Source organism: Sorex araneus, chromosome X, assembly GCF_027595985.1.
Source record: "Sorex araneus isolate mSorAra2 chromosome X, mSorAra2.pri, whole genome shotgun sequence".
In the NCBI taxonomy this organism is placed as follows: domain Eukaryota; kingdom Metazoa; phylum Chordata; class Mammalia; order Eulipotyphla; family Soricidae; genus Sorex; species Sorex araneus.
This window is the reverse complement of record NC_073313.1, coordinates 194159509-194180966: the sequence shown is the minus strand read 5'-3', so window position 1 is coordinate 194180966 and position 21458 is coordinate 194159509. Positions and strand designations below refer to the sequence as shown.

Here is a 21458-nt window from a genome sequence, read left to right as displayed (position 1 = left end):
GGGTGTGAGGAGTGCCATTTTTATTAATCTGTCCACTCATCAAAGGACATCATAGTTACTTTCAAGTTATAGCAGTTATGAATTGTGGTTCTATAGGCTTTTGTGTGGTTATGTTTTTAATTCTTTTGGGAAAATACCAGTGAGCACAATTGCTGAGACTTTTTTTTTTTGGTAAGGAGTATGTGTTTATTTTTGGAAAAAAGTTCTAGATTTGCTGTGCCATTTTTGAATTCCCAAAGCAATATCTAAGATTTCTATTATTTCACATTCTTATTTGTATTTGATATCAGTGTTTCATATTTTGGTGATTCAGATAAGCATGCATATATCTTCTTTATTTTGGGGCCACAACTGGTTGTGCTCAGGGCGTAACTTGTAACTTTGACTTCAAGGATCACTTGGGCTGGGTTCCAGGGACCATATGTGGTGGCAGGGATAGAACCCAGGTTGATTGCATGTAGTGCCTTACCTGTTGTCCTCTCTCTATTCCCTCTCACTTTTATTTAATTTGCATTTATTTGAGGACATATGACTTGAGGTATCTTTTCATGTGCTTTATTTTTTATTTTTTGGTTTGTTCATACCTTTTGTTCACTTTTTAGTCTGTTTTCTTACACACTATTAGTGTGTAAAATACACACTATTCTATGATTATTTTGGAAACTCTGGTTTTTAATCCGGTATGTTTTGCAAATATTTTTCAGTCTGTATCTCATAATTCTTTTTATATTGCATTGCAGCATAGATGTTTTGTGGTTTTTACTTTTAAAAAATTTTATTGAATCACCATGAGACATACAGATACAAAGTTGTTCATGATTGTTATTCAGTCATACAATATTTCAACATCTGTCCCTTCACCATTTGTACATTTCCCACCACCAATGTCCCCAGTTTCCCTCCCACCCCCTGCCCCACTTCCATCCTGCTTTCATGGCTGCACTTTTCTTCTTGATCTTCCCTTTCTCTCTTTCTCTCTCTCTCTCTCTCCCTCCCTCCTCCCTCTCTCTCCTTCCATCTTCTCTCTCTCTCTCTTTCTCTCTTTCTGTCTCCCCCTCCCCTTTCTCTTTCCTGCTCCCTCCTCCCCCTTCCCTCTCTTCTTTTGGCATTATGGTTTTCACTACAGAGACTGAAAATTTTGTCTCTTAACCTAATTTCAGCACTTAGTTCTTGTTTGAGTTATCATTTCCAACTATCATTGCCATAGTGGTCCCTTCTCTATCCTAACTGAACCCACCTCACCACTTGTAGCAAGCTTCCAACTGTGGAGCAGTCCTCCTGACCTTTGTTTCTACTGTCCGTGGGTATTATAACTTCATACTGTGTGTTTTTTGAGTGCAATAATTATCCCACAAAGCAGTGCAATAATTCTATAACTGTTCCTCTCTCTTTGACTCATTTCACTGAGTGTGGTACTCTGCATATCCATCCATTTATAAGTGAATTTCATGACATCATCTATTCTGGTGGCTGTGTAGTATTCCTTTGTGTAGATGTACCTTAGTTTCTTTATTCAGCTGTCTGTTCTTGGGCTCTTGTTTTGTTTCCAAATTCTGGCTATTGTGAATTATGTTGCTATGACCATAAAAGTGCAGATGGCATTTCTGCTGTGTGTTTTTGGGTCCCTGGGTTATATACCAAAAGTGTGTTGCTGGGCCCTATGAAAGTTCAATTTTAAATTTTTTGAGGAATGCCCATATTTTTCAATAAGACTTAACCAGTTGACTTTCCCACCAAAAGTGAATGAGAGTCCCTTTCTCCCTGCATCTACACTAGCACTGATTATTCTTGTGTTTTGTTTTGTTTTGTCTTTTGATGTGTGCCAGACTCTGGTGTGAGATATCTCGTTGTTGTTTTGATTTGCATCTCCTTTATTATTAGCTGTGTAGAGAATTTTTTCATATGCATTTTAGCCATTTTTATTTTTCTTGGAGGTCAAGTTTCTGTTTATTTTTATAATTTTTGCGCGATTTTTTTTTCTTGTAAAATTCTTCCAGTGCCACATGAAAGCTTGTAACTATCTCAAGGTGATTCAATAAAATTAAAAGGAATTTTTTAAAAAAAATTCTACCAAAAAAAAATTCTACCAGTGCCTTATATATCCTTGATATTAATCCTTTATCAGAAGAGTGTTGGGTAAATAATTTTTCTCTTTCCACAGGCTGTCTTTATATCTTGGTCACCTTTTCTTTTAAGGTGCAAAATCTTCTTAGTTTAATGTAGTCCTTTTGTTTATTTTTATTTTTGCTTCTATTTGCTTGTTCAGTGGTATTTCATCTTTGAAGATGTCTTTAGCAATGTCATGGAGGATTCTACCTACACTTTCATCCATGTATTTTAAGGACTGAGGTCTAATATTGAGGTCTTTAATTCATTTTGCTCTGGCTTTTTGTGCCTGGCATGAGAGAGAGGTCTGAGGACAATAAATCCCCCATGAATAGCTAAAGCAATCTTGGGGAAAAGAAGATGGGAGGTTTCACCTTTCCCAACTTTCAAACTGTTCTACAAAGTGGTAGTTATTAAAATAGCATGGCATTAAACTAAAGACAGACCTGCAGATCAGTGGAATCGGGTTGAATATCCTAACACCAACCCTTAAATATATGATCACTTGATCTTTGATACAGGAGCAAGAAATATAAAATGGAGCAAGGAAAGTCTCAGTAAGATTTGGTGCTGGGAAAGCTGGGTAGCTACATGCAAAAAAGTGGATGCAGTATTGCTCTTTTAAATATGACTATAGAAGTCCATCTTATCAGCTGTTTTATGGATTATGTGTTTGGTGTTGTCTCTATAAAATTCACCTTAGATGACTAAACCCAATATAATCTACGTTTTCTTTTATCTTTTAGGAGTTCAGTAAATTTTTAGTTTACATTTAGATCTACGGTTCACTCTGAATTTTGGTGAAGTGGGTTAGGTCATATGTATAGTTAATTCTTTTTTCAGTTGCAGTAATGTTGGTTTGGGGTTGGAGCGATAGCGCAGCTGGTAGGGCGGTCGCCTTGCATGAGGCCAACCCGGGTTTGATTCTCGGAGAGCTATTAAGAGTATCTTGGCCCTCACGGCAGAGCCTGGCAAACTACCCATGGTGTATTCGATGTGCCAAAAACAGTAACAAGAAGTCTCACAATGGAGACATTACTGGTGCCCGCTCGAGCAAATCGATGAGCAATGGGATGACAGTGATACAATGAATGCTGGTTTACAAGACTGTGTTTTAGGGTGCAGTTTCACATCTTTTTAATATTTAGTACATTATGCTCATTACCAAAGCGCTACTTCCCTCCACTGCAGTCTGTGAAACTCCTCCCACCTCTGTGTACTCTTCTGCCTTTGGAACCCTCAGTCCTGAGGTTGGCGTCTAAGAGCTTGTTTTTGTTTGACTTTCTCTATTCCCCTTGCTTTTCCTTAATATCTGACATGAGTGAGATTTTCTGATATCTTCTTCCTGACTTATTTTGCTTAAGGCCAGGATCAACACTGCCTTTCATTCATTCATGGTGTTGCAGAAGTCAGGATTTCATACTGAGTAGAGTTTGAGAGAGAGAGAGAGAGAGAGAGAGAGAGAGAGAGAGAGAGAGAGAGATCTTCTTTATTTTCTGTATCCCCTATTCTGTCATCAGGAAGGTTTCAGGTTTTGTTTTTTGTTTGTTTTGCACATAGGTTTTAGTTGAAAAGACTACCTTTATTCTGTTATATTTGTCCCTTTGCTAAAGATTAGTTGATTCATTGGGTAGGTTATGTTATGTTTTAAACTCTTTATGCACCTTTATAGATGCAGTTACAAAATTTATAGAGGGTAAAAGAAGCACGCATATTCTTGGTCCATTTCTTGGCTCCAGTTTTTTAGTAGGCAATTTGATGGTCATTGGCATTCTTGGGAGACCTATATTAGAGAGAGCATAAAGTTGGACTGATTTGCATGCTACAGAAACATCTTTATTTAAAACAAAATTTGAGTTCTAAGGAATCAAGCTTCTTGGTAGGAGTCTTTTTATTTGTTTGTTTGGGGACCAAGCCTGGAAATGCTCAGGGAATATTCCTCTCTACTCAGAAATTACTCCTCATGGTGCTCAGGGTGCTATATGGGATGCTGGTCATTGAACCAGAGTCAGTCACATGCAAGGCAAGCACTGTACCTGCTGTACTATCTCTCCAGCCCCTTGGTAGGAACTTGAAGAAGCAAAATTTTATTTCAGAAATTAGATTATATCTAAGGTCTGTTTTCTACCATAGATTTTTTAAAAACAAACTTTTAAAATAAATTTCCCCTTCCTATCCATTTGTTTTTTTGTTATGGGGGCTGGAGCGATAGCACAGTGGGTAGGGCATTTGTTTTGCATGCGGCATACCTGGGTTCGATTCCTCTGTCCCTCTCGGAGAGCCTGGCAAGCTGCCAAGAGTATCCTGCCTGCATGGCAGAGCCTGGCAATCTACCTGTGGCAAATTCTATATGCCATTTTTGTAACAACAAGTAACAGTAACAAGTCTCACAGCAGAGATGTTACTGGTGCCCGCTCAAGCAAATCAATGAACAACAGGATGACAGTGCTACAGTGCAGTGGTGACTAGGGGTAACACAATGCTTTACAGAGCTCTACCAGAGGTGCACACTAAGTTTTAGTGTCTGCACATGTGCTCATGAGGACTAACACTCTTATGTTTATACATTCTGATTGTAGTGCTTACTGAGGTCCCTAAAGTGCTCAAATATGGGCTTGCTAGGGGTCACATTCCTAGTCATGGTGCTTGCACATTTTTTAGTTGAAAAGCTTACAACACACTTAGCTGTGCACCGAAAATCACACAATCTGCTGTGACCTTGGGATCCCTAATAGTGGAGCACTGAGAATTGTTCTAGGTACTGTTGGGCATCACTGTGTATCAGACTATCGCCTTTGCTGGAGCTTTTTGCCACTGAGCCCTATCAGGGCTTGTTCTATCATGCATTTTTAGCATCTATCTACTTTTTTTTTTTTTAAGGTTTTGGGCCAAACCTAAGTGGTGCCTGAGCCTTACTCTTAGGTCTGTATCTAGAAATTACTCCTGGTGGGGCTAAAGGGACCATATGGAGAAACGGGGATCAAATCTGGGTCAGCTGTGTGCAAGACAAGTGCCCTACTTGCTGTACTATTGCTCCAGCCCTACTAAACTTTCTTACTTTCTTCTCTCTCTCTCTCTCTACCATGATCTCTGCCTGAAAAAGCTTGTTGAAGCTACTTTAACTTTAAATATTCCCTTTTATTCAAGTTATGTCTCTTTTTTCTCTCTTCCTCTAATGGCAGAGACGGAGGGTTAGGCCACAACCAGCTGTGCTCAAGGACTATTCCTGGCTCTGTGTTCAGGGATCACTTCTGATGCTTTTCAGGGGGACCATATATGGTACCAGGAACCAAACCTAGGCTTGCCACATGTGGCAAGACAAGTGCTTTACCCAGTACTGTCTATTAGGCCCCTGTTTCTTCTCACTTTGCCATGGTCTCCATCTTTTCAGCCAGCAACACTGTATACAACAGACATTTATTACTAAGTATGGAAAAACCAGTCTAAACATAGACTTAACATCAAGAAATTCTATGGAACGGTTTTAATTTTTACATGCAAGAATCAGCTTTGATAGGTACTCAGAGAATATTAATGTAAAGTCTACTTTCAGTTTTTTATTTTTAGATTTTATTTAAATAGCTAATATGTCAAACTGGCTCTCTATCCTTTGATAGAACCATTCCAATTAAAAAAGAAAAAAAGGAATAACTGGCTCACTTTCATCGTCCAGGAGGAAGCAAGGTTTATTTTCAAACCAAAAACAGTAATGACATAAGAACCAATGCATTACCAGTTACCTGTGTGATTGTAGGTTGAATATCCCTAGGAGAAAATAGGATTAATTGATAGTTGCCCATTTGCCCTGTTTCCCTTATTGTATATCAGTCAACAGGGAGCTGTTGTTCTTCATGAATATAGGTGCTGTTCTGTAACATGCTGGCCTCACCTAGAAGACCTCTGTTTCCTGGGCAGTTTCTTCTCTCTCTCTAATTCAGCCCCCACTTCTTAGATCTGTGTACTTACGCACCTTCTCCTAAGAGCTTTATCTTTCTCAGCTCCTATTCTAGCCTCTTTGTGGCACTCAGATGTCGAGAAGAAAACAAAGAAAATATCCTAATTGTGGTGAAATTGGCCCATTTGGATGCTTTCCCCTCCTTCCTCAGATAATCCCCTTAAATTATTGACTTTCTTGAAAATCTTGAAAGCTTATAAAGAGGAACCAGCATTTGGAATTAGTGTTGTGTACACTTTTACAGCATTCTCAGTTCATGTCAGGCTTGATAATTCTATTTCTAGATGAAAGTAATAATGTTCTGTAGCTTCTCTGCTTTCAGTAGCAATGGCAATGATTATTTTGCCTCTGGATAAAGGTAAGAGTTGATCTCTTAAGCCTCCTTGCTGTTTGCATGTGTGTGTGTGTGTGTGTGTATGTGTGTGTGTTTGTGTGTATGTGTGTGTCCATGCGCTCTTGCATGCATGCGTAGTACGGAGGTGCAAAAAAGAGTAGGAGGGATGATTTGTAGATATTTTAATATATAAGGAATGATAATAGTAGAAAAGATGTAATGGTAACTAAAGTTTTCTTTTCTTTCAAAAAATTTTAAGTACTCTAAGAAGGGGAGTTGGAAGGAGAACAGCTTCAGTAAAAATAGAAAGCATTATTTTTTAGCCTCTTACTATTAGGAAGGAAATGATATAATTTATAGTGACAGGTCTTAATGTCTTTGTGGAATAAAAATCTAAAACAGTGTACATGACTGCTAATATATTTAGTTCACACATGATTAATTATGCTCTTAAAAATAAAAGACCTTTAGACTTATATTCATGAGAGTATACTTAGCGTAGCATTAGTATAGATAGTATGACAGAGAAGCAAATAATTACCTGTACCAGTTGTTGATGATCTTGTATTTTAGTTTAGAGGGCAGTAGGACTTCCTGGCAGGATGAGGGCATCAGAACTGCCTACACAGGAAGACTTCACTGAGTGCTAGCCACACAGGAAGTCCTCCTGATTGCTGACAGACATCTTCCTGTTGGTGTCCACACCCACTTCTGTAGGCAGTGTAGGGGGTCTGATAATACAGCCACCTATTTATCACCAGCTTAGGTTTTTCTATTAATTTTATATGCATTTTAACCTGAGAGAAATGTTATCATGGAAATAAAATTAGCTTATTTTCCCCATCCCCATTGGCAGCATGTTCACTTGACTTAAAGCAATGAAACTAGGCCAGAGAAGGCAGAGATAGGATATTAGGATTTTGTGGGATGGGTAAGCACGGAATTGTAGCCACTCTGTTCCTTAATTAAGTGGAATTCTTGTAAATTAGCCATATTAAATGGAATTCTTGTAAATTAGTTTATCCAAGGTGTAAAGTGTCTTTACAATTCCTAGAGAAGCTTAGTAGTATTGAGTGGCAAAATGTAAAAGGACCACCAAAGGTAACAATGAAGTTTGGCAATATAGCATTCCATTGTAATGAACTTTTTGTTGTTTTAAATTTACTGTATGTACCATGAGACACATATAGTACAGAGTGACTTATTTGCATTGGTCAGAGTCTGAAGTTGTAGTTAAAGATGTGTCAGTGTTGCATTCCAGTCTGGGAGGGAGAGTTTTATTCTTGACTGGTTAGGGTAAGCTTATGAAAATGCTAACTTGATGTGCAGCTGTAATACACTATAGCTCTAATGGTCTGAATGAAGCTTTTGTTATGTTTTTTTTTTTTTTTTTTAAAAAAAGACCTGATAAAATAGAATTGGAAACCCAAACTTTTGGATGCTATTTTTTTAAAGATAAAAGCTGTGTAATTTTTAAATTAATTAAAGCTTTCTTTGGGGGTCAGATATATAGTCTGTGGGCTAGGGTGCTTGTCTTGCATGCAACTGACCTGGGTTCAATTCTCAGCTCCCTATATAGTTGCCCGACCACCACCTGAAGTGATCCCTGAGTACAGAGCCAAGAGTTATCATTGAGAATTCTTGGTGTGGTCAAAGACACAATAAATAAATAAGAAAGGTATCTTTAGCTTCTCTTAAAAATGTATGTAGCAAGGACAGTGAGATAGTATAGTGGTTAGAGAGCCTGGCTTGCTTGCATCTGACCCAATTTTAATTCCTGGCACCACATTTCTCAACATGTCCCTGGTGTTGCCACTTGCAGCCCTGCTAAGAACCTGAGCAGCCTAGCATCCTTGCACCTTACATTGAACTGATTGCCTGGTTGGCTCAGTATTGCCAGTGTTCACTGCCCACCCACCCCCTCCCACCCCATTCAAATATTTATCTATCTAGCTACCAGTGGTAGCATCACATTTCAGAAAAGCTTGAATTTATTAATTGCAGGAAGGAAAATCATAGAAAAATGAATGAATACAAATAGCTCTATGGGATATATACAGTGTTTTGGCTTACCTCTTAGAGATTTGAGGGCTCTGACTTTGTTACCAGCAGATCCGGTTCCAATTCTAACCCCACCAACTGTCACATTTATGAGTTTGATATGATACTGATCTCTCTTAAGGGTCACTTTCCTAATCTATAAAATGACACACTGATATATCTGCCTTGTTAAATGGTATAAGTCATACAAAGCATTTGACAGACTAGCACAGTGATCGCTAATCAATTCTGGGTGTATATTAGTAAAACAGCTGTATTATTTGGATTTTCTTTAAATGTGTCCAACCTTAATCAGGATTTAAATTTTAATTTCAACCAGTATTCAAAAACAGCCAATCTTCAGTCAAAGATGTTCTGCAGCAGAAAATGGAAAAAATTGACAATCTAAAATGATTGAGTGCATCTCCCTTTGATTTATACAATTTATACAATTTTTGTGTGTCTGCAGCTACTTCTGAGAAACAGTTGTGATGATTTGAAAGTGAAGTTACTGCTTATAGCATTTACCAGAGACCGTTATCCATATTGGGGAGGGTGTATCTGGGAGACCCCTTTTACCTACCTGGTTTCATTGTGCCAGAAGTTTTTACCCTTTCCTCCACAGGGCAATAGAAGTGGAAGCAGGCTGTTTGTGTTCCTTAAACACACTGGACCTACTGCATGCAGCTGGTTTATGTGAAGACAGATTCTTAGGCATTAATCAAAGCTGATTTGGGGTATAGAGGGGGAGCAGGAATTCTCATCTCATCTAACTTTGACTTTAGCACTAAGATCATTATATAAATCGTAGGCTTGAAACAAGGAGACAAGTATATTTGTTACTTCCCGTCCCTTCTAGGTTTGCGTGTGCATTTGTTACGGGACCATATCCATAAATGCTCTGGTTTTGGGGTGGTGCTGGCATTAAAGCCAGGGCCTTACTACCCTTTGAGCCACATTCTGGGCTTCTCAGCCCCTCTGTTCTTTGGTGAGAGGAGAAGTAGAAGAGGATGGAAATTAGCCATTGTATGGAGTGACTTCAAAGAAGAAAACACTGGCCTAGCCTTTGTGTGACATGACTGAGGCTCTGAGATCCCACCTGTGGCAGAGCAAGGGACAGAAAAGGGATAGAACCTGTTTTTAGATTTACACTAGAAAGTAGATTCATGCCTTGGAAAAACCCAGGGATGAGAGGAAAAGATCTGGGTTTCAATTTCTTATTAAGAGCCTAAATCAAATAGATTTGATAGGCTCTGATCTCAGTTAGGTTCATCTTATCTTTGATTAAGCAGTAGGGATGTTACTTGTTCAAGTTAAGCTTTCATTTTTAACAGACTGTTGTTAACCCTTCTTCCTGCTTTCTATCTGAACGAGCATCTCTTGAGGTAAAGTGATGTTTGATCTCACCTTGACTAAGCAAGGTGCCTTGGGCAGTAAGAAGAACCTGCAGAATATAGCATGTGAAGAAAGAGCTGCTTGTCTTGATTTGTGAACATCCCAGTGGACTGGGATACGTGGCGTTAATTAGAGTGGACATTGGTAGAAAATGGGTAGAGCCCAGATACTCTATTGAATAGTTGAAATTTGCTTAAGAAAAGATAAATAAAATAAGGTTACGTTTATTGCAAGTGGTCTGCTTTTTGACCCTTTGAAAGTGTAATTATGTCTCAAATAAGCCTAATTTTATTACTTGCGGAAATTGGGGATCAAGTTGTAAGGGAAGATGATATTCAGTGAGTTAAAGTGCTTACCTACAAGCTCAAGGCCTCAAGTTCGACCTCACTGCTATTCCAAAGCACTGAGGTGGTCTTGACACCCTGCTTTGGGGGATCCCCAAAATAAGAAAGGATCCAGAGACAGCTCACTGACTTAGGATATGCCCAGAGCAAGCATGAGACCTAACGTGAGTGGAGCTCAGTCCAGGTGCTGTTTCATACCGTGAGGCAATTCTTATCTCTTTAGGGCAGGGGATCCCTGGTGCAGGAAAAAAGAGTAGGAAAAGTCAAGCTGCAAGATTTGTTTGTGGAATATGTAGTGACTTTCTCATTTTATATTTTCTAACACCTATTATGAACAATGTTTCTGGGTTATTTTCTGCTTACAACTTGAGGTGAAGAAATGGACATGCACTCTGAGTGTGCTTGGGGTTGTGCTCCCTTGCATCTCAAAGCAAACCACGAGCTTCCCCCAAAAGGGACAGGGGTTTCTTTCCATTCGTTCACAGCGAATTATCTGGTGTGAGTATAATTTCAGACATCCTTGCTAGGTAGCGGCCACACCAAGCCCTGGATTGCAGGCTTTAGAAGTTATGTTGGTTACTGGGAGGCCTGGGACGGTTTCCAGCTACTACACCATTCTCACAGGGGTAACATTTCACAAGGTTAGCCAGAGCACAAGGCAGCCTGCCTGTGAATTCTGTCCAGATATCTCAATGAAACCAGTGCCTGTCTTATTCCTGAAGTCTTCCTTATTTAAGCTTTTCGATTGAAATCTTAACTTTCTTATACTCAAAAGGTAATCTGTTCATGTGAGTCATCTAATAAAATTATCAGCTAATTTCAATCAGATGTTCCTCAGAATTTAAAAACTTTTTTTAAAGTCTCGTGATTTCTAAATTGTTGTATATTAAAATTATATCATGTAGCTCCATTCAAGTTCATTTTCAGGTACCTTCAACTATGAATAAACTATCCTCCCATCAATGGCATTATCTTTAAGGTACAGCATAGTGAGCTTTCTACTGAGCAAAATCCTATTATTCCATGTTGTAAGAAAGACTTTTTCATACAATCAATAGATCTTTTGTGAAGGTGTGAGTTAAAATTATATATATATATATATATATATATACAAATATATATAAGATCAGCTTGACAGAATCTGCATTTATATCTTGGTGACTTTATTTTGTCTTGGAGCTCATACAGCCTGCTGCCTTCGTCCAGCACTCTGATGTTCTCCATCTTTGCCTTCCAGCAGTCTCTGGTCCCAGCCCACCCCATGGCCCCGCCCAGCCCCAGCACCACCAGCAGTAACAACAACAGTAGCAGCAGTAGCAACTCAGGATGGGATCAACTAAGCAAAACAAACCTCTATATCCGAGGACTGCCTCCCAACACCACAGACCAGGACCTGGTGAAGCTGTGTCAACCGTAAGTTGCCGCTCTTCTTTTTAGCTGCTAAATATTTTCTTGATCATATTATGGGCCGCAAGTTCATTTTGATTTTCATTTCATCCCATAAGACAAGATGATTTGTGAACTCTCTTATCAGTACAATGAGTGAGAGGGTTTCCAAGTGTTAATTCCTGATACTTTCACAGAGACAAAACATTAACAGAAGTACTACATGACAAAATTAATTGAAGCATTTTCTAAGTAGAAATTGACTGTTGACTTAATGAGGTACAAAATATATAAAGTACTTTGAAATTGGTGGCTAGGTTATTTTGAGACGTGCTTATTTTTGTGGAAGCACCTCAAGGCTAGGGATATGGAGGGATGCATTATGCTATATAAAAAGAGAAACTTTGTCAACATTTGACAGGAACATAGTTATCTCAAGCCTTTCCCTGTGTATAAAACTCTTAAATTCCAGCTGGGCGATAGTAAACTGTTCTCCCAGCACCTGTAGTTTCATAGATTGGGTTGCCCACTCATCTATTTGGGAATAGCAGCTAACTTTCTACTCTTTCTGAGTTTTGTGAATAATGTGTACATGTGCATAAAGGTTCAAAGTAAATACATATTTTGTCAGTGAGGTGACTAGAATCTGATTGGTAGATGGTAGTTTGCTGCAGTGACATTAACCATTATGTAAGAAACAATAAACTAAGAGAACAGAAACAGCTTCATTATGTAAAGACAAAAAACCTCTAATTACTTTGAGCTATAAAAACCTACCCATATAACATCTTTTATTCATACAAAGACAATAATGGACCCTTTCAAAAGGACTTTTTACTTAATTGGAAGAAGCTATCAACTAGAGAATGGTTCCTATTCCCTGAAAAATTATTCTTGTTGGTAAACATGATTCATAGCATCTCATTTCTGTTGTCCTGGTAAGAGTAAGGTTCATTATCTTATTTTAAAAATGGTAGGTTTGTTCTTTCTTTTCCGAATAACCTGGGGCAGGATTTCCAAACAGGCCCTTCCCGAGGGTATGGTGATGTTTGAAAGAAAGGGAGTGACAGGAGGGATTGAAGAACGTTCTCAAGGCCACTGCTCTTGGCACTTTCCCTGTACCTGTACCATGTTACTATTTTCGATTAGCACCCTTGGACTTTGCAGCTCTTTGCCTCGCAGTGAATAATGTTCTGTGCTCAGGATTGCTCTGAAAGCAAGTCTGACACTTGAAGTTTTACATGACTGGCCAGAATCAAGGGGAACTTTGCCAGGCACACCCTGCCCTGAAGCAGCTGTTCAAGACCACAAATAGGCCTTTGCTATCTTGTCTGCTGTTCGCCTTTACTGGCATCTTCTTGCTTTTGCAGCATAATTACAGGTAGGCTGAGTTCCATAAAGTCAGAGGAACTAAAAATATAACTTGGTAGGAAAAAGAAAAATGAAGCTCTCCTCAAACTCTTCAGGTGTAAAAGAATGGAAGAAGACTGACTGCAGAAAGAAAAATTGAATCCTGTGAAATGCTTATAAGTTAAGAAACTAGACCACAAAATAATTGAGTAATGTGGTATTTCATATATAGTAAATATATACTTGAAAAATTAAGCAAGTGATTTATTGGCCTAACTAATATACCAGTTGCAGAAGGAGAGCATTTTATCATTTTCCCCTAGAAAATTCATTTCTGCTTTATTGTTGGTTGCTTTGGTGTATGTGGATTTTCTCAAAGTATGTAAACACTGCTGTCTTTACTGCTATCAATAACACCAATAAAAGCCACTTTCTCTCCCTTCAATTATTTGCAAAAGATCAGGTTTGATATTTAGGTCTGATGATAGTTTTCATGATTTTTTTTTTTTGGCTTTTTGGGTGGGTCACACCTGGCAATGCACAGGGGTCACTCCTCACTTTGCACTCGGAATTACTTCTGGCAGTGCTCAGGGGACATATGGGATACTGAGAATCGAACCCAGGTCGGCCACATGCAAGGCAAATGCCCTACCCACTGTACTATTGCTCCAGCCCTGATACATGTTTTTTAATGGGAAGACTGCAGTAATAGAGAGCTCTTTCATTATCAGCTGAAATCATTTCATTTAACACAGACTATCTACTAAGTAGATTTGATTGGTTGATTATTTTATGTGCCAAGATGTAGGGGAAAAAAGTAGGTGGGGTAGAAGGCATTCCTGTTTGGGATTTAACTGTTGCCAATAAATAATAGCTGAGGACTTGAAAATAACAAGAAACTTAGGAGAAACTAACTCAACCTAAAGCTTAAAAAATTTAATGGACATAATTAAGAGGTTTTTAGAAGAGTATCTGAAATGACTCAGAAAAAAATGGGAGTGAATATTTTTTGCTCTAAGAAAAGTTTCTTAAAAAACCACATTTATTGTAATGAAAATATCACTCTAATTATACCTTGACCTAATGATGACTAATTGTAGTAAAGACCACAATTAATACAAATAATTTGCATCCTAAGGGACTTGGCTATGTTAAAGTGGTAGGTCAAAGAAAGATTCAGTAAGCTACTTATGAGTGTTTATAGTAGCCATACAGTTTTCATACAGACTGGGCATGGAGTTAGTCAGGGATGGTTAGGAAGATTGTGAAAATTTGGAAAAGAAAGCAAAAAAATTATTTTGGGGAAACTTATAAAGGAGTAGATTATACAGATACTACTGTTTTGGAAAAAAAAGGAGTGAAATGGTAACCTTACTTTAGGTCAGTTCATCTATTCTGTAGGTTAACATAGCTAAGTGTTCAGGGCCTCATGATGGTGACCTATTTAGATAGAAGCATCTATATATAGGATGATAGCAGTACAGATGAGGAACATGGAAATGGTGGTATTAGTTGATGAGGACTGAAAGTAGATACATTTTATAAAAACACTTAATGAAAAATAGATGACCCATTGTAGTTTCCTTCCATCTCAGTTATATGTGTAGGGAAGCTTGTTGTGTCTTTTTTCCTCCTATGTCTAAAAAGTTACCTCTCAGAGGAATGTATCAGTGTATCAGTTAACCAACAATTCTGGTTATAAAACATTGGTTAGTAGATAGAATTAGCCTCTTGTCTTTTGGCATTCAGACATTTTAAATTTTCTCTCTTTCTTAAAACCAAGCCCCAAACTTTCTTTGACTGTACTACTATTTTATTTCTCTCACTCAACTTTTCAGTTGAATTTTTTAGATAAGCTGAGTATTATTGTAGCTTCTCTTTTCTTGCCACCTCTACCTGTTGCATTTTGCATTTTGCCTTCAGGGTCTAAGGCTCCATTGATTTTTTTTTTCATCTCTGTTTTTCTGCTTCTTTTCTATTGTCTACCTTTCTCCCCATCTATTGACTCTCTTTGATTTCCATTTTCTTAGCTTGTTCCTCTGTAGCTCTGTCTTCTCTCAAACTTATTATTCTCCACTGTTTCCTATTTTCTGCAGATTTCCTATTGACCATCTTATTGTTCCTCAAATTCAACATTATCCCATTCCTTTCATTCAACACTTGGCTACTTCATCTTCATTTCAAAGAATTGCCCTTCATTATAGGGCAATATGCATTTAATATAAATATGGGATTAAACTAGCTTACAATATTATTATGTTAAAATATTTTAACATATTTTTCTGATGGTAATAATCAGTATATTTCCATTTTCTATCATTTGTTTTCTGTACTCTTAATATACTACAACTCTTGAAATGGCAATGCATGAAAACAAGGCAGTTCAGTGGAGGTAGATAGAGACATAAGTGGTTGGCCATAATTAAGATAGAATAAATATAGTCAGAATGTTGTTCTCGGAAAAGTTAGAGGAGGGGTTGGTGCTAGGGATTTGATATCTTACAGAATAAGATTTCATATGCAGTAGAATCAATAGTGTCTTCCAGACCTGAGAGGGAGTCCAGAAGTGTGAGTGTGTTTCTGTATTTTAAGAAGGCACCAAGAACACACCTCAGAACACAGTCTAGCTGTTGTTCAGCAGTTACTCTTAGCCTGGGTTCCTGATAACCAGAGCAGAGAAGTAAATTGGGTGAAGTTTAGGTGAATATTTCCGCATCTTAAAATATCCCCCTAAACTAAAAACTAAACTTGAAAACAGTTTTTAAAGCCTAGAAGTTTGTAGTTTATTCTTTAGTTACTTTTCTACATTGAGCCATAGCACAGTGGGTAAGGTGTTTACCTTGCATGCAGCCGGCCCAGGTTCGATTCCTCCGCCCTTCTTGGAGAGTCCAGCAAGCTACTGAGAGTATCTCGCCCGCACAGCAGAGCCTGGCAAGCTTCCATGGCATATGCAGTATGCCAAAAGTAGTAACAACAAGTCTCACAATGGAGACGTTACTGGTGCCCGCTCTAGCAAATCGATGAGAAATGGGATGGCAGTGATACAGCGACAGTCAAGACATTAGCCCTTGGAGTAGAAGAGGGGAACTATTGGTGTAGAGGAGAGGGGCTAATGGCTAGAAAGGATGGGACCTAATCCAGAGCTGTGAGAGGAATGGGAATAGAAGGCATGATGACTGCCAAGGGACTGTCTTAGAGAAAGAACACCAGAACTCAGGCATAATTGAGTAACAATGAGGTTTTAGCTCTGAATAAAGAGAAGGCTTCCCGTGTATTAACTTAAAGAGGGCATGGAGAAGGTGTTGCGTCTTGCTGGTTTTCTCTTAGAGCCCAAGCCTTATCTCTTCTGTATTCCTCAGATGTTGCCATGCTTTTCATTTATTTCTGAAGCCCTTGGATAGGACCCTGTGTACTAATGCTTCTATAGTTTATTTATTTGAACATGGATTTTGAAAGAATGATTTAAATTCTAAATTGTAAAAATATTAATGAGAGATGTTATCAGGAAAATGGACTTAAAAAAGTTTATTGAGGCATTGTGATTTACAGTACTGTTAATGGTAATTTCATTACATGCATCACTCCATCACCATACCCATCACCATGGTGCCCATTTCCTTCCACCAAGACCACCAAGACTATACTCTCAATCCTTACTCACTGTCCTCACCCCCAACTCCCATAGGCTAAGTTTATTAGTTCACCTCTTTGTTTCTGTTGCCTTTGACCAAAAAATGTACAACTTGAAATAATTATATTCTTTCCCAGTAACCTCTCCATTCATTTATCTTTGTAACGGAGCTTTTTAAAGAATCTTTCTGCTGATTTTTTTTCCTCTACTGTAAAATAAAATGATCATTTCCATATATTTCAAGAAGGGTTCTCCTACTTTTAAGTAAAATTAGAAACAAATCTAGTAAGACAAATACAGCTTTTTTTAAAGAAAAAAAGTTTCTTTTATCAATTTTTAACTCATTATGAAATTATCCTGCATGTTGGCTCTAAAAGTAACAATGGGCCTATTAGACCAGTTTTCTAAAATTCCAGATAAATATGAAAATTTTGATGTTTATAACAACCACATAAATGAGAGGACAGTAAATTCAAAGTAAAACAGTGATCCTGTGATAAAATAGAAAATTTATTCTACTCAAAAGAGATCTTCTTTCAACTTGGAGAGAATTGAAAGCTTAATGAGCCAAGATCACTCAGGTATTCCGAATTAAATCTAAGAGCTGTATCACTGTTGCTGTCATCCCATTGCACATCGATTTGCTTGAGCGGGCACCAGTAACATCTTAATTGTGAGACTTGTTGTTACTGTTTTTGACATATCAAATACACCACAGGTAGCTTGCCAGGCTCTGACATGTGGGTAAGATACTCTCGGTAGCTTGCCGGGCTCTCTGAGAGGGACAGAAGAATCAAACCCAGGTCGACTGTGTGAAAGGCGAATGCCCTATCCGCTGTGCTATTGCTCCAGCTCCAATCTAAGAACACCCTAAGTAACTAAAATTATTTTGGAAAAGAAACCTGGATAAATATGCTTACAGACATGCACACTTTTTGGGGATTTTGTGCTGAAATAGATAGCTGTACAGATCTGAAAAACATAGACAAGAGATTTCATTGAGTGTCACTAAGTTTTACAAACCAAAGCTCATTGATGGTTGGGTTAATGAAACTCATAAAACTGGCCTCCCCTTATGTGTAACTTATCCTTCACGTGTTATCTTTTGTGCAAGTTGAGGTGTGATTGGTTCTAGTTGGTGGTAGTAAATGTGATGGTTGTGTAGTGAAGTATAATCAACAATTTTGGAGTGAGAGTGATAGTACAGCTGGCAGGGCACTTGCCATGCATGTGGCTGACCTGGCTTCACCCCCCCACCCCCATCCCACATATGCCCTCATTCCTTCCAAGTGTAATCTCTGAGCAAAGAGCCAGGAGTAAGTCCTGAACCCTGCTGGGTGTGGCCCAAAAAACCCCACAAAGTCCCAGGATTTTTTTTTTCTTTGCTATCTATTACATCACAAATAAGTGCAGTTTGAACATGGTATATCAAAGCCATTTGAGTTCTTGAGTTTTTTTAAATTTTCATTTTACAAGGACAGTGAAAACTGTATCTATACATTTTTCTTTCCCAGATTCCTTTGAAATGATTAAAAAAAAGAGAAATTAATAGAATTGTAGAGAATAAAAAAAAAAAAGTTTTTTCACTCTGTGCCTTAAAAAGTAGTTTTCTTTATTGTGTGATATAAAGTCCTACTCAAAAGTGAAACTGAGCTAAGATGATGATTTTTCCATATTTAAGCACGGAAAAAAGGGCCATTTTCATTTTACTGTTGCACAGGTAATTGCCAGATTTTATTTCTATTACAATAGAATTTCTTTAAGTTCCAGATGTTTTTTGTTTTATAGAGTACTTAGTTTTTATCCTGTAAAGTTTCTTCATTGATCCAGAAGATCATCAGTACCTGAGACAGTAATGACAAGTTTCTGGGACTTGAGTTCCTTAGGATGAGGATGACTATATAGCAAGAAACTATGAGGGAAAAGTGTGAGCCTACGATGTGAATTATTTTTTTTCCAGACTGTTTTTTTTTTTTTTTACCTTTTTTTGGCTCACACCTGGCGATGCATAGGGGCTACTCCTGGCTCTGTACTCAGGGAATACTCCTGGCAGTGCTCAGGGGACCATATGGGATGCTGGGAATCGAACCCAGGTCCGCTGCGTGCAAGGCAAACGCCCTACCCGCTGTGCTATTGCTCCAGCCCCACCAGACTGTTTTTTTCATCCTTTCAATAAGTCTGTTAATCAACTAAGGAGATGTTGAGCGACTGATTATATTTTCATTTGCATTTTTGTTTCTTTTGGGGGCCACGACCATTGGTGGTCTGGGTTTACTCTGCTCTGTGCTCAGGGATCATTCCTGACCATGCTGAAGGGAGCCTGTGCTGTGCTGGAGATTTAACTGGGATTGGCCATAGGCAAGACAAGTCCTTATTCCCTGTACTGTCTCTCTGATCACAACATTGAACTTATTATTGATGGTATGCCTGTAAGTTCTGTGTTGTCTGAGAGTAAAACATAATGCACTGGAGATAGTGCACAATACATCTGTTGTATCTTTTTTCCCTGAAAACAAAAGTCAGAGCAGATTTGAGAGTCGAGGAGCAGTCAAGTAACTAAACATTCACCCTAATCATTTTTGCATTAAAAACCACATAGTTAATTTTCTTACCTATGCTATTTGTTTCATTTTCCTTCTTGATAGGAGAGAATTCTGGCACTTTAAGAAATAAGAATGCACACTAGATCTTGGACATACCAAAATAAAGTCTTAAAGATTTTTGGAAATCCTAAAATTTTATAAATATAATTTTCGCGTAGAAAAATTCTCCACAAATAATAATTTCCCACTGGAGTACCAGTCTACACTTTCATTATTACTATTATTATTATTTTGCTCTTTTTATATTTGTACTTTTATCATTAGAACTATCAGCTCCTTTTTTGGGGGGGCTGAACACTTATTGAAAATTACCACAATATTCGGGCTACACTAGCACGTGACAGGGACGAACGGAGACGTTACTGGCGTCCGCTCGAGCAAATCGATGAACAGCAGGATAACAGTGATGCAGTGATACAGTGATTCAGTTCTTCCTTTAGACTCCTGCTATATACAATTAGAACAAAATTTCTTTTATGTATGGAACTTGTGTGATTGTCTACGTATCTTTACAGAATATGTCGCTGATTTTCATTCCTCAAAGAGGACTCACAAATCAAATGCATGTTACAGAGAATTAAAAATAACTATAGGTCAGAGACTTTACCTGTTATGAGAAGATGAATCCTTAAATATTAGTTATTACCAAATGCCAACCTTACGTGCGTGTACTGTGTGAGAAAAAAAAAAATTGGTTCTGCCTGTAGAATCTTGGGATGAGCATGGACATGTAAAGATTTAGCCAATTCTCCCTATTGTGAACTGATCTTTTATTTTTTTTTCCTATTCCCAGGCTTGATAAAAAAGTCTTTTTCTATGTATCACCCAAACATTGTACAAGTTGTTGGCAAACCAGCCTTAATTACCAATGTTGGCAGAATTTGGGGGCCAGCTCTGAAATTAATGTCCATGATAGAAATTTCTTTAAAGCATCCTCTCTTCTATGAGTACAGGTGAAATTTACTTTATGTCCATTCTATATTCCTTGATAGGAACAATAGATTTCTATAATAGCATCCTGGGTTTGCTGAACCATGATGTGAAGGGAAGGTAGTGTTATCAGGATTAAAAATCTCTTGATATCTGAGGCTGGAGCAATAGCACAGCGGGTAGGGTGTCTGCCTTGCACGTGGCCGACCCGGGTTCGATTCCCAGCATCCCATATGGTCCCCTCAAGCACCACCAGGAGTAATTCCTGAGTGCAGAGCCAGGAGTAACCCCTAAGCAACGCCAGGTGTGACCCAAAAAGTTAATAAAAAAAAAAACTCTTAATATCTTTATTTGACAGGTGTTTAGTTTACATCAGAAATTCCTCATTGTATTATAATGGGTGTTAAAGTTACAGCTTCTAATTTCAACTTTTTCTATTTCCATTTCATAATAAATATATATGAAAAAATTCTGTATATTGAAAACACTTAACTAATGCTAACAGCTAACCCTGGAGAAGCCTTCAGTACATTCCAGTGGCTGAGCCAAATGTTTTTACTTAATCCTAGAACAATGATATCAGTAGTATTGTTCTCCTTATATTAATGATGGCATTGCTAGAGGTTTCTTTTACTCCTCTCTCAGGATAATGCATCTGATGATGGTAACACTGAGCTGAGCTCAGACAGTCTGACTCCATCCAGAGCCCTTGCTCAGCCACCGTGCCTGGTCCTTGCTGGCTATGTCTGAATGTCAGCTCAGAATCTCTGTCCTTTCCTCCAAGTATTCCTCTCCCACTGTGACCCAGAAAGAAATATTTAGCTATGAGAAAGTTAACAAGATTTTGTTAGCCACGTCAGCTTTCCTTAAGTCCACTTGAATAGCCAACAGTATCAGAAGATTCTGGTAAAGGCAGAAAGATAGTGCAGGAAATCTTCTCTGTTGACATCGTGCAAAGTAAAATTGCCTTGAATGAAGCTGATTGTTTGAAACTTGTTAGCCTCTAGGGACCAGCTCCCCAAGATTTCATTGCACATTGTACAGTACTTGTCATTTGCTTGATGTCTTGAAAAACTTGTTTATACGAAAAGAAGTGTTCTTCCCAGGGATCACCAACAAGTCCAAACCACATACTTTAGAACGTGTGCATACTATAACAGTATGATTTTACTGTGAGTATAAATCTGATTAAAGCGTAAAGCCCAGGCTGCTTTTGAGGTGATATTAAATGCCTTTACTTTCGCCACCTACTGAACAAGGTAAGTCACATACATCCCTTTCTCTCAAGGAGGCTCAAGAATTAAACTTCAAGCATCCTGTAATTCAAATTGTGATGTGTCATGCAATGTAAAGAAAGTGCTACAGAAGTATATCATGGTATAGG

General features: G+C 38.2%; 1 protein-coding gene across 8 annotated transcripts in view; it reads left to right on the top strand.

Moving 5' to 3' along the window:
• Positions 1 to 21458, top strand: part of RBMS1 (RNA binding motif single stranded interacting protein 1) — a 233202-nt gene that overhangs the window by 125934 nt on the left and 85810 nt on the right. For 6 of the 8 annotated variants that reach the window (XM_055122731.1, XM_055122727.1, XM_055122730.1 and 3 more), the window contains exon 2: positions 11412 to 11587. In XM_055122731.1, the coding sequence (XP_054978706.1) occupies positions 11412 to 11587 (176 nt within the window). The remainder of the gene's footprint in view (positions 1 to 11411; positions 11588 to 21458) is intronic. The other 2 variants (XM_055122725.1, XM_055122728.1) reach the window with 1 other exon arrangement.